Raw genomic sequence first — 13,570 nt, 5'->3', positions numbered from 1 at the left:
GAAAAACCCCCTTGAATCGAAGAATCTTTTGGGGCACCAGGATAGAATGAATTTCAGAGTTCTTTCACAGAAAACAACTTCCCCTAATAATTAAGATTTATAGTTATGGGGAGTTTAGAGCAAGAAAAGAGCAATGTTATTGCCAGTACTAAATAAGTGGAAGTTAGAAATCATTATTGTCTATTGCAAATCATTCAGAGATCAAAGTTTACCTTTAGCCCATCCAGAAAAACAGGTAGCCCTCAGCTTGCAATTGGGACTGGAATTTCCATTGTTAAGCGATGAGATTGTAATACACGACTGCATCATTTAGGGATAGCACCCCTGCAGTCTCGGTTGGCGTCATTAACTGAAGCCCATAGTCATTAGGTGAGGCAATTTCCTGCCAACTTTCCACAGTCAAACACAACAGAGAAGCTAGCAGGAAGTGGCAAGTCCCAGGCAGGCAGGTAAGTGGTTCCTAATTGGTGAAGGAGGGACCCAAAATGTATGGAGGAGGGTCGGAGAGAGTATGCAAGATTGCAGAGAGGGTTGGGGAAATTATATGAGAGTGTGAGAAGATGCATAAGAGGTGCAATGTGGGTTGAGGAAGGTGTGTGAGGGTGCACAAAGTTGTGCAAGAAGTGTGGGTTGAAAGTGTGGAGGAGTACAAGTGTTGCAAGAAGTTGGAGAGAGTGCACAAGGCGGTGCATGAATGGTGCATGTCAGGAAGGTTACAAAGGGTATGTACAAAAGTCAAGGTGACAGTTGCTGAAGATGTACAAGTGACCAGCATGGCACAAGTACAGAGGGCCGAGGAAGGGTTTGCAGGAGATTTACCCCAGAGATCTATGACCTTCCCTCCCGGCTTCCCCATTGACTTTATGGGGAAGCAAGCAGGGAAGGTTGCAAATGATCACATGATTGCAGTGTGTTACAACTGGTTGTAAGTGAACTGGTTGCCAAGTGCTCAGGTTGCAATCATGTGACCATGGCAGTGCTAGGAATAGCCAGAACTCCAAGGACCAGTCATAGCCATCATTCATTTCATGCCATTGCAACTTCAGAAAGTAGCTGAATGAATCGTAGGTGGAGAACTACCTGCAGACTATATTGAACAGCTGGTGATCTGCCTCTGTATCAAGTGCATCAGAAAACTGGCCTTCCAGATATTACTGAACTGCAGTTCAAAACAGTCTTCAATAGTGATGGGTGTATGTGTGGTTTACTGTTATTAGAAACAACCAAGGTGCCACAGGTTCCTACTTCAAGTATACATAATGAAAGGTTAATGGCAATGTTTAGTTGCTTGACTCCTTCCTAGTCAGCTGCTTAATCACTTCTCTTAATTTACTTATTATAATCAAAATCTTAAAAGTCAAATGTTTTGAATAAGAACTGAAATTTCTCCGGATCTTGTTTTCTCCATCTGTTAATTGTGTTTTTATGAATAGATGCCCCTATCAATGCAATTTAGCATTTGCAAATCTGGTAAATATTACTCAATTAATTTCAGTTGTAGCTGAAATCCCAATGCCAGAAACAAATATGACAAATTAAAATTGAGACTGTTTGAATCCATAATGTACCGAATGATTTTTAGTTCTAAAGATTCTGGACTGATACTGGCAATGGTTCCAACTGAAATGTGGTTTGTAAGTTGCCTTATTTTTCCCAGGAGTATATCCAAAAGTTAATGCCTCCACTGATCCAGAAGTGGAATGAGCTGAAGGATGAGGATAAGGATCTGTTTCCCCTCCTAGAAGTAAGTAGCCAATCAGCTACTAATTATTTGGATGGGTTTTAGTGCCTCAAATGATATGATTAATTTCCTTGTACATGAAAAATTGACCAATCTGATGCTCTGTTTAAAGATAAATGTCTTACCCTTGTCTGTAGGTCCTGTTCTCTGTAAGGCTACATCTTGGTGTGTCATTTTAGCAACTTGAGAGAAAACTGATATTTATTTTTATGTTTGATCTCAAATTCCTGATGTCAGTATTTAAGTACAGAAATGTACATGCAACATGATCTTTCATGCACTGTCCATTCACTTCTACAGTGTTTGTCATCTGTAGCGACCGCTCTGCAAAGTGGCTTCCTACCATACTGTGAACCGGTCTATCAGCGCTGTGTAACACTTGTGCAGAAAACCTTGGCTCAAGCAATGGTATGGCAGTATTTTCTCAGCAGTACCTGAGAAATTTGTTCTAAGTTCCCAAAACATGTTTCTGTTTTGTCGTCATGGCTTGCTAGTGGATAAGAAGTAACGGAGCAGATTAATTCATCATAAAAAAATCTTTGATCTATTAGTTGCCTGAATCTAAATTTGCCAGTCTATTGTTTTAATGTGTGGGTGTACAATTTTTCAATCCAAGGACTATATTTGGTTTAGAGCTTGGCGGTGTGGGCTGCATTCTGTAGAACAATGTGGAATAATGTAAAAGTTCAAATATGAATTTGTTTGGATTTAATCAAAATACACTGAATAATTATTGTCAAAAATTACAATTCAGTGGAAATTTCTGGATGGCTCCTGGGAGCTGCATATGATTGCAAGTTGTCTATCTCTTATAGTAGCAGAATTACTCTTTTCAATCTGCTCAAGAAAACTTGAAGTCTAATCACATTACTTTCTTTTCTTTTTTCTTGCGATAAATCCCCCCCCCCAACGCAGATGTACAGTCAACACCCTGATCAGTATGAAGCACCTGATAAAGACTTCATGATAGTTGCCCTTGATCTGCTAAGTGGTTTAGCTGAAGGTCTTGGATGTCATGTTGAGCAGCTTGTGGCCCGTAGCAATATAATGACTCTACTGTTCCAATGCATGCAAGTAAGTGAACGTTTTACATGTTTGGCTGTTTAGCCCAGAAATAGTTCCTCAGGGCTCAAAAAAAATCACAAGGCTTGAATATTAGTCCAAGTATTGCAATAAAAATAGTGAGCTGTTATATAACATATTTGATATTGTTTCCTGATAGTTTCCAACACTATCATTAAGTGTTGTACCTTATGATTCTTGATGAAAGTATCTTTTCTTTTATGTACACTGAGAGCATATGCACCAAGACAAATTCCTTGTGTGTCCAATCACACTTGGCCAATAAAAAATTCTATTCTATTCTGTTCTGTTCTGTTCTGTTACGATTGCAAGACTGGCATGTAGGTAGTTCAGAGGAAATATTTTGCATTGCATGTTTTTAATTATTTGCTTTATAAAAACATTCTGAAAATGGAAGCTGTAAATACTTTGTAATAGTTACCACTTCAAGATATATTAAAGCTATGATGGGGGTGGAACTGAAGTAGATTAAATAAGTAATTTAGAAATATACATAAGTTTTTATAATTAAGTGAATCCAAAAAAAGCTTAACAAAACTGGATAATAAAAAAGAATCCAAATAGTTACAAGTTATTTGTCCTAATCTTAGTTGAGCTTACTTCATCTTTTAATATAAATATATAAACATTTAATCTGAGAAAAATTAATCAGATGTATGGTAATACCTATAAGGCAAAGTGCCTGGAGCAAGACCTTAAACAAAGCTGGCACAGGTGGTCCTATTTCTGTGTCTGAAATAAAATTTAACCATGTAGCTGATAAATTCACATATTCGGTTTATGCATTATGTTAGATCTTGTACTTCTATAGTTTTGTTCACTTCTTACACAATACTGTGATTAAAATAATAAATAGAACTTTCTTTTCTCATACTACTCCTCTTTATAGGATACTATGCCAGAAGTTCGGCAAAGCTCCTTTGCACTCCTGGGAGATCTTACCAAAGCCTGTTTTATGCACGTCAAGCCATGCATAGGTAGGTATGCCTTTTCCCCTGAGACCTGCAGGTATTTATTATGATGGTAGCGGTCTCAGTATTGATGCTTTTTAAAATCCCAGATAAGAAAAGCAAGAAATGTATGTTAGTGGGAGAGGTCAGAAGGACATTATGTCAGGCATTTGTTAGGCATTTTCTTTGCCCATCCTAATTCATAGTTGTTGGGACATTTTGAAAAGTACAGATTCCAGGTATTTTCCTTTCTATTCCACTTAAAAGAAGCTCCGATTAGATAAAAGAAAGTTCCATTGAATGCAGTATGTTAACAACTAGTTCTGTTTCCGGCTTTAGTGAGAAAAAATATTAAAAAGAAAGTGATAACTGTCCCAGTCAGTTTTGTGTGGGCTGAGGACTCAAAGATGGCAGATACACAACTGATCTCTATTCTGGGTTTTGTGCTGCTAACACACAGAAGTAGATTAATAGATTAAAGAAAGGGATGATTTGATCAGCTCAGTCATTAGCTTTTAACAAGTACTGTAATACTGAAGGAAGGGGGGAGGGTCTGCCAAATCAGTGGCTAAAACTTTGATAAAGATGATGCTCAAGTTATTACACATTTGAGAATTTAAATGGAAATGTTAAACAGTTGTTGTTGTTTAGGCTAAAATGGAGCCCTTTATACCAACCCATTTATTGGAGTTTGACAAAAATGATTTAAAAAATTTACTGCTTCAGATGAGTGCTAGAAAATCAGTGATCCAAATATTATAAATGCTACCTCTAATGTTGTAGTTGAATACAGTAGGAGTTCAAATGTATGTGTTCTGTACTGATCTTTTAGAACTAAGGCTAGGTTTTCTTAAAATAAAAGACAAATTAATGAAACATCTGAATTTTGCCAGTCCAGATCCAGAGCTACCTTACTAAACTAAGATTGAAAGACCTAAAACAGTGATGAGATTGTCAATTCTTTCTGTACAGAATCTTTAATAATGGTTAATTGCAGTCTGAGTGTTCTTTATTGTGTTGATAATCAATGCTGAGTAAACATATTTTCTCTTTAGCTGAATTCATGCCTATCTTAGGGACCAACCTGAATCCAGAATTCATTTCTGTGTGCAACAATGCTACTTGGGCAATTGGAGAAATATGCATGCAAATGGGTAAGTGTAGAAAAGTGCCCACACAAATATGGGTGAATAGACTACTATTGCAGTTTGGAGTTGTATTCTTTTCTGGTTTTTATATGAGAACAATGTCTCTTTGGCATTTTAGGGTGATAGGCTTCTTGTTGCTTAGGTGATGTATTTCTTCATGAAAGCTATTGAAGTTGTGCTTTTTGATGTTTAATTCTGTTAGTCCCCCAATGACATTTTCACTCTCACGGTCTTGAGCCATTGATGCAACTGTTGTTAATGATATCTGTGATATATTTTGATAATTTTATAATATAATTTGTTGAGGTGCTGTTCCAGTGCATGGAGGCTATGAGAGCCTTAGTAGAAAGAAACTAACGCAAATTCAATGCCACAAAAACCAAATGGTTGTATATGTTGGAACCATCTAGATATGGGGACCTTACATCTTTATTCATGGATGGAATTGCATTTGTCCATTCAAGAGTGATGAAGCTCTTCTTGGACTTAAGAAACCAAAATGGGCATTCTCTGGATCCCATTAATAAACAGTGCCATTTGTCAGGAAGCATGCATTTCTGTGTCTTGGTGCCTGACATCTGAAATGGTGGACTCCTGAGATCTGAGTGGCTCCCACCCTAATGGCATTCTGGAAGCCCTTAAATATCAGGGTGTTCTCCGATGCTTGGGCTAGCTTGGATTGAACTCCTTGCTAGATGTGCTTGCATGGTTTTTGATGGTGTACATACAAATCCCCCATGTTCATTTGTTTGAATTTAACATTATGAGTCAGCCTAGAGTTAGATGGTGCCAAAATCAAATAAATACATAAATAATAGCATCAATTTGTACTTTATCTTTAGTTGTGGCCCACACCTAATTGTAATAGGACCCTTTTCGTATGTTTGATTTCTAGCCTTAAATGGTATTCTTAAGACTGATACAAGCTTTTCTGATCAATGAATTAAAATCATTTTATTTCATGCATGAAGAAGCAGCAAGATGTTAAATTGGAAGACATTCAAATATGGAATCTAGATTTCTACAGTTAGGCATGACTCAGTTCACTAATTTCTTTTTACCAGGGGCAGAAATGCAACCATATGTTCAGATGGTGCTGAATAATCTTGTGGAGATCATCAACAGACCAAATACTCCTAAAACTCTTCTGGAAAACACAGGCGAGTAGGCATTCTGATTCTTGTATTAAATTTATTTTCTGTCCTAGTGATAGCTATGATTGTTTACTAACTCATAAATACAAATGTATTAATATTGATTAAACTTCATGGGCTTAATATGACTATCATTCAAGATTATGCTTTAACCACCAATTGAGAAGAAAATGAAGTTGATAATCTTTATGATCAAATCCAATTTGAAAAAAGCAGAACGTAAAAGCAAGATTTGTTGCTTGTGATTGGAGAATGGAATGCCAGTGTTGGAAACACAAAGAAAATATTAAATAGTATGGCTTAGGAAGCTGAAATGAAGCAGGGAACCAACTTATCAATATCTGCTGTTCTAATTATTTCATGGCTATCTTCAAACAACGGAAATAATGCCTCTGTAGATGGATATTGGTGTGGGAGAAAACTCCTGAAAATACTACTCAGCCAGTAAAACAAATTGATGCATCATTGAACAAATCAACTCAAACATTATCACTCAACCAGGCTCAAATTATCCTACTTCAGACACATTATGCAAAAATCTAGCTCTCTAATGCTGGGAAAGGTGGAAGGAAGGAGAAGAAGAGGATGACTAGCAGCAAGGGGTGAAATCAGTTATGGTGATAATGAGTCCACCATTGAGAGATTGAAAGAATAGGTTAGGGATAGATCATCATGAAGGGAATCTGTAAGAAGAACTTCAAAATGACTTGACACATAATCATAATCAAATACAGGCTTTGTGTTTTCATGCAGGTGTTTTGAAAATAGGATTGATTTAATTATAAAGGGAGCACATAATCATCAGGTGGAAATGTGTTTAAACCTTGGACTTCTATAGCTGTTTCTTCACTAAAATTTCACTAATTTAAAATGATTTATGACTAGCTAAAGGTTTAATGGAATTAAAAAGCTATGTGCATTTATCAAGTAGTTTTTTTTTCCCTATGAATGGCAGGTAACTAATTTGATACCATGTACTAGTGTGGAACCATCTCTATATTATGTGCTGCAGTATAGTAAAGCTAAAGTGGTATACTATCATATACCTCCATTGATTCTGTCCACCCATATCTTATTACTACAAATCAATAGGACACCTTTACTTTTGTGACAGATTTGTTTCTTTGTCTTTTCTAGCCATCACAATTGGCCGCTTGGGCTATGTCTGTCCTCAGGAAGTGGCACCGATGTTGCAGCAGTTTATCAGACCCTGGTTAGTGTTTATGAAGAGGCATAAAACAGACTTTGGGGCTTGCTTTTCAGGGGTTAAATCAGATTGGAGACATCTCAAATTGTCAATTTGATTGTCTAGAACCATGATGGTGAACCAATGGCATGTGCACTGGCCAGCTAATCATTGCGTGTGCATGCACACCAGGAACCCGGAAGAGTAACTGGCTGAAACCAAACATTCATGAGCTAAAACTGGAAGTTCATTTTGGGGGGGGGGCATGCCCCCCAGCTCCTCTTCCTAGTTGCGACCCAGAGGTGCACACACTCCCTTTTCGGCACTTGGGGGCCAAAAAGGTTCGCCATCACTACTCTAGAATTTCCATTCAGTTGTTTCTTCACCTTGATCACTGACTCTTTCAGTTGTGGTATTCCTACAAAAAATAAAAGCCTTTCTGAGCATTGCATACAATTCTTTATACATGAAAAATATCACATAGCTAACACATTCTTTGCCACTGTAATTGCACAAGGCTGTCCATGGAATCTCTGTCTGACGCAGCAGAACTTTTGCCATTCATCTTGCTATCTTTCCTCTTTTGCTTCTCTTCTGTGACTGGTACTTGGCAGTTTTTAAATGGCTAGATTCTCCATTATTTGGCAATATTTTTAAAGTCTACAGTTAAAATACATTTAATGTCACAGTTTTTCTTACAGGATGTTTTAAAGGAAAGATCCTAAAATTAACAGTATATATATATACTGTTATATATATATATATATATATATATATATCTAAATAATGATCAGAGTTTAAACTGAACTATAAGCCCTGTATAAAGAAGGGTGCTAAGTGAATATTTATATGTAAATATATTAATGGAAGAATGTATACTTTACAGAAACTGTGTAAGAAATCTATTACATGACTCTAATAAATCTGATATTGTATCTGCCAAAAATATCAAGGTTGATCTTCCATATGGGCGCAATCTTAGTGCATGGTTTGGGAAATGCATTGTTTTTGGTCTTCCCTGCTTTCTTAACATATGGAGGATGTATTCTTGTTCATAGGTGTACATCTTTGAGGAACATTCGTGATAATGAAGAGAAGGACTCTGCTTTCCGTGGCATCTGTATGATGATTGGAGTAAACCCTGGTGGAGTTGTACAAGTAAATAAGCTTTAAAGATTAAGTTATTGTGCATTATTATATATGCTATCCCAGGCTGAACAAGAAGATCTTCCTATACTGGTAAATCTACTCTTAAAATAATTAAGGATGTTTGACTTTCAAATGCTTAGCCATAGTAGTAATCAATTATGAAATAGATTTTTATATTAGGAGACAATTTTTAAATTTTACATGTGTCTCCTTTGCTGGACTCCAAGTACAGATGTTTTTCTAAAAAGATTGATCCTGCTACCTTGAACTCTGCCAGCCTAATTTATAATAATCAGACATTTACTCAGTCCTGTGTAAGTTTCCATTTCTTATGATTCTTCATTGCTCATTAATTAATGTTAGAGCTGGCTGTTCCATTTTCTATAGTATTTTCAGATGCTCATTAATATGTAGAAAACTAGTCAAAAACATCCAGTATATTACATATAGTAGTTCCACAAGATCTTTCTTAACTTGAGGCAGGATTGCCAGGTTTCTTAGCTTCATACTGATTAGATTTTTGATTTCATGCCTATACTTTTGTAGAATGATAAATTTGATTTTGTTGGCTTGAACTATAATCTGTAGTGAATGTTTTCTTAAGAATTCTCATATTTTTGTAGGATTTTATTTTCTTCTGTGATGCTGTTGCTTCATGGGTGAGTCCAAAGGATGACCTGAGAGATATGTTTTATAAGGTAGGTCATCATCATAGGAAAATATTTGTTTGGTAGTATATTAAGAATAGTATATTTTAGAATTTGCTTTACTTTATAAGTTGATGTTATTTGTTTATATACTCATGTCATTTCCTAACTTATATCTCTGAATTTTCTATCCAAGTTTTTTGGAAGCTGTAGATTTTAGTAGTTCTAGTAGTTTAGTAATTCTAGTAGTTTTATGTGAGAGATAGGGTTGTATTGATATGGTGTGACTGCAATGGTGTGCCTTTTTCTTCTCTCCCAATGTGTGATAATGTATTTTTTTCAGATTCTCCATGGTTTCAAAGATCAAGTTGGGGAAGATAATTGGCAGCAGTTCTCAGAGCAGTTTCCTCCACTTCTGAAAGAGAGACTTGCTGCATTCTATGGTGTTTAGGCGAAGCAGCAAAACCATACTTGGTGAGTTCCAAGAATGTTGAGAGAGATTATATCCCATATAATTGAAAGGAGAATGGGTGGAGGGGGGTGTAGCATTTTTTAATGAAATCGTGTCTCAAGGATGAGAAAGGATAAGAGCCGAGGTGGCACAGTGATTAGAGTGCAGTACTGCAGCTACTTCAGCTGACTGCTAGTTCAGCAGATCAGTGGATCAAATCTCACCGGCTCAAGGTTGACTCAGCCTTCCATCCTTCCGAGGTGGGTAAAATGAGGACCCAGATTGTTGGGGGCAATACGCTATTTAGTATACTGTCTTTGGGGTAAGCTGCCCAGAGTCCTCGGAGAGTGGGCGACATTGAAATATGAATAGTAGTAGTAGTAGTAGTAGTAGTAGTAGTAGTAGTAGTAGTAGTAGTAGTAATAATAATAATAATAATAATAATAATAATAATAATAATTTTTTTAAAAAATAGAAATTGAGAAGAAAGGGGTAGATATTCCAGCTCTAATCTCTAATCCATTGTGATTTTGAAGATCTAGCCTTTTCATTTTACCTTATGTATTAGGTTTAATAAATATACCAATAAGACTTTAATGTCCACCATAACTAGTGGTAGTGATTTTTATTGCTCATGAATTGTGGTCAGTTTCCACTTCTAATTGTGGCTGTATTAATTTAACTAATTACTCTGCATGATGAAAGTTAAGTAACTTTGATAAAACGAATTTGTAGAAAATGGTTCAGTCTTGTGAATTCTGTCTTTGTTATTGACTACTTTTTTTTAATTCCGATAATCTTTTTCTTTCCTCAGGTTCCTGTGTGCGCTGGGAGGGATACTGGGAACTCGTCCATAACCCAGTGTTGCAGATCCCTGTTAATGGGGGGTTAGGGAGGACGGGAAGAGCATTGTGGGACATAAAATGACCGCTCCCCATCTCCTGAAATTTACAAAGTTGGGGGGGAGGGTGGGCCTCCATAACCAATTGAAACAAAAACCAGGGTATCTCAGTGGCAGAAGGAAAGGCCTCTTTATTCAGAGGCCATCATAGATGGAATGGGGTGGGGTGGGACTCGGCCCTGCGCTGAGAAAAGGGAGCAAACTTAAACTGCAACACTCTTGAGAAGGGGATCTAACTAGGGGCCATCATAAAGAACTAGCTAATAATAATAAAGGATAGGTTTAAGATGTTAAAAAGGATTTAAAAGCTACAGTGGTTTAAAGCCAGCTGATGAAGAGGGAAGGGTTAAAATGTAATCCAAGGGGGTTATACTACTGTATATTTCCAGTCACTGGGATTCAAGAGATCAGCTATTCTTCACCTTTTCAAGACTGCATGGTGACCAAGAAGTAGATTAGCAAATCTGTGAGTAGCCCATAATGACTAAGTGTAAGCATTTTCATCTAGGAACCTTAAAGAAACCTACAAAATCTTTTTGCCATAATAATTGCCATGGCACTATGTGCTAGAAGTGATGCTCAGTGCAAAGGCAGCCTATGACCTTGCAGGGACCTGCTAGCCATCTAGGGAGCAGTCTTTTTCATAAGAAATACTGTTGGAGAAGCATGTCTTCATTTTTTTTAAGATGCCACAGTGCAATGAGTCTTTTACCCTGTTGTTCAGCTGTTACTTTGTGACACTGCTATTACATTGCTTCAGTTGCAGGAGGCAGGAAGGAGCAAGGAGGGAAATTTCACCTGGGAATGACTACACAGGACAAACGGGTAGAAAACAATGCATTTTTAAATGGCTCGTGCACAACATCCTGCACTCTTCTGATCAGAGTGGTATTTTACATGATGGTAATTTACATTTTCTGTCTTAAGGACTTCTTTACCACATTCACCATTCTGGCTTACAAAAGAAATAGTAAACATAACAAAGTACAGAAGAATGATTAAACAGGGAACCCTCCATGAATGATCAGGGAAAGCTTGTAGCTTTCGCTGCATACTTAATGGAGTTGCTGTCTTAAGAAATTCTTATCAGATCCAATTACACTATTCTCCGACAATGGGGATTACTGAATGCTTTTAACATAGTTAAAGCCATAGATTTTTAATAAGAAATGAACATGTTGAAGTAGAAGCCCATTTTCCCAAAGGCAGCTAGGATGTGGGGGAAAGGGAATACTTAATGAAACACACTTTTTGGAAAAAATGAATGCTTGAGGAGAGGTAATACTCAAAAGGAACATTCTGCAGAATAAACAAGGACAAGATTTGTGCAAAGCAGTGTTTGTCTACAGACAGCTTGGTAACAAGGAACAAGAGCTGAGCTACATCTCCAGCTTTCTTAGCAGATCCCAATGGAACTTCGGCAACATCAGGATTAATAGCCAGACAACTAGGTTGAACTGTGCCTTGTGTCCTGCATTGCTTCTGAGGGTGGTAAACAAAAGTGGTGAGACTACTTAGATGTTAAAGAAGATTTATGTGACAAAAAGGACATCTCTTTCGGGGGTTAAAGTTATACTTTCTGACAGTAACTATGGTGACACTCGGTACTGTATGAATTTTTAAAAGTGTATTTGTGAGATTGCCCAGTAACTTAAGCTTCACTGATACACCTATCTACATTTTTCTTTATATCTCTGGCCTCTGTTTCCTATGTTAATAATTCTTGCAGTTCTTGGAATTTGACATAGAACTTGCTGGGGCATTACCATTAAGGCTTTTGTGCCAGAAAATCATTTCATTTTGGAGATGGCATATACCTAGGTGAAAGCTGCTATTCTCATTTTTGGATCTGATTGTTAGGAGGTGGGGCACATCCTTGCATCTCCGCATCTCCTCAAAAAGGTCAAAGAAACAATAGTAAAATTGCAGATAGCAAACTTCCTGAATTCATCTTTTTAATAGCATCAAACTTGAGCAGGTCTCTGAAAGCAATCGGCTAGTTCTTTGCATTTTAATTGTTTTATTACAAGTGTTCCTCCTTGTGCTGTATTCTCCTTGTCCTGGGGGGAGGGGGAGCAGAGATTCTATTGGTTTTTAAATGCATGGGAAAGAAATATGCATATGTGGAGGTGGAATCCTGGCTTGTGCTTTGAAACCAAGTTTCCAGGAATATGAAAAGAAGGCTGTGAACTCTACCATCCAGTGAAGTTTAAGCTACTTGGCCTGACTGCCTCTTGAAATGGAATTTGTCTTTTGTACAAGTGCTTCTAGTATTGCCTCCTGTTTGTTAATCCTGGATTTGTATATTTGTAAATGTGCCGTAATGTTTCCAATGGTGGAACTGCAGTGTACCTAGTGTTGAAGCAGCTGCTTGCACCTTGCTCAAATGAGATTTTTCTCATTTTTATGTATAATTTTTTGTCAACTAAAAAAAATTCCTGTGACTCCAGTTTCCTTGTTTCTGACACTTTCTTTGTCTTAACTTAAATGTTTTTCATTATATTTTCCAATGTAATGATTTGGTGTCCCCCCAAAATTCAGCTGGGCAGAAGAATCCTGAATTCTGTATTTCCTAATGCTCAACTTTTATTAATTTTTTCCCTTGAAGTGCCTTGTTGAAGATAGTACTTCTGTGGAGGATGGGAAACTATTTTTTTCAAGTAACTTCAGTTTGTTGGTAAAAAGATTTGCCTTTTCAAGTTATCATAATACAATTTGTTGGTCGAATGAAACACTTTTTGAAAAGATGCACTTGAGTAATGTGGAATTAGAATTCTAAATTATACACAAACTCAAGATTATTTCCTTTCTAATACAGCTGTGCTAGTGAAGCTGCTGGAGCCCTTTGATAACCATTATTTTGCAATGAGCTCAGAAGATAACTAGATTTATGCAAATTGTCAGGCTTTCAGAAAAGAGGAAAATTAGAGGTCACAATAACTGTCTTATAATGTATCCTTAAAATCAGACAGCTGTAACCACTTTCCTGTTACCTGGACTTCAGGTTTTAAATGTACCTAGCTTGGGCAATACAATATACATCAGAATTTTAGCCACTAACCAATTTTCTGACAAGATTTTGTGTTTCATCATCTATATTACAGATTTGTTACTACACAAGTCAATGCAAGAATTTACCAACTCTATTTTATATTTCTGG

General features: G+C 36.9%; 1 protein-coding gene across 3 annotated transcripts in view; it reads left to right on the top strand.

The window, feature by feature from the left end:
- The window catches only part of TNPO2 (transportin 2), a 31,678-nt gene extending 18,819 nt beyond the window's left edge, over positions 1–12,859 (top strand). For all 3 annotated transcript variants that reach the window (XM_034406797.3, XM_087887362.1, XM_034406790.3), the window contains exons 15-25: positions 1,658–1,744; positions 2,042–2,149; positions 2,657–2,815; positions 3,714–3,801; positions 4,830–4,928; positions 5,987–6,082; positions 7,214–7,289; positions 8,321–8,420; positions 9,035–9,109; positions 9,402–9,532; positions 10,324–12,859. In XM_034406797.3, coding sequence (XP_034262688.1) covers positions 1,658–1,744; positions 2,042–2,149; positions 2,657–2,815; positions 3,714–3,801; positions 4,830–4,928; positions 5,987–6,082; positions 7,214–7,289; positions 8,321–8,420; positions 9,035–9,109; positions 9,402–9,509 — 996 coding nt within the window. In that variant the 3' untranslated portion in view covers positions 9,510–9,532; positions 10,324–12,859. The remainder of the gene's footprint in view (positions 1–1,657; positions 1,745–2,041; positions 2,150–2,656; positions 2,816–3,713; positions 3,802–4,829; positions 4,929–5,986; positions 6,083–7,213; positions 7,290–8,320; positions 8,421–9,034; positions 9,110–9,401; positions 9,533–10,323) is intronic.
- The last annotated feature ends 711 nt before the right edge of the window (positions 12,860–13,570 follow it).

Source organism: Pantherophis guttatus, chromosome 2, assembly GCF_059756535.1.
Source record: "Pantherophis guttatus breed Tessera chromosome 2, ASM5975653v1, whole genome shotgun sequence".
NCBI lineage: Eukaryota > Metazoa > Chordata > Lepidosauria > Squamata > Colubridae > Pantherophis > Pantherophis guttatus.
Note: the sequence above shows the minus strand (reverse complement) of the source record. Positions and strands in the feature narration are given on the sequence as shown.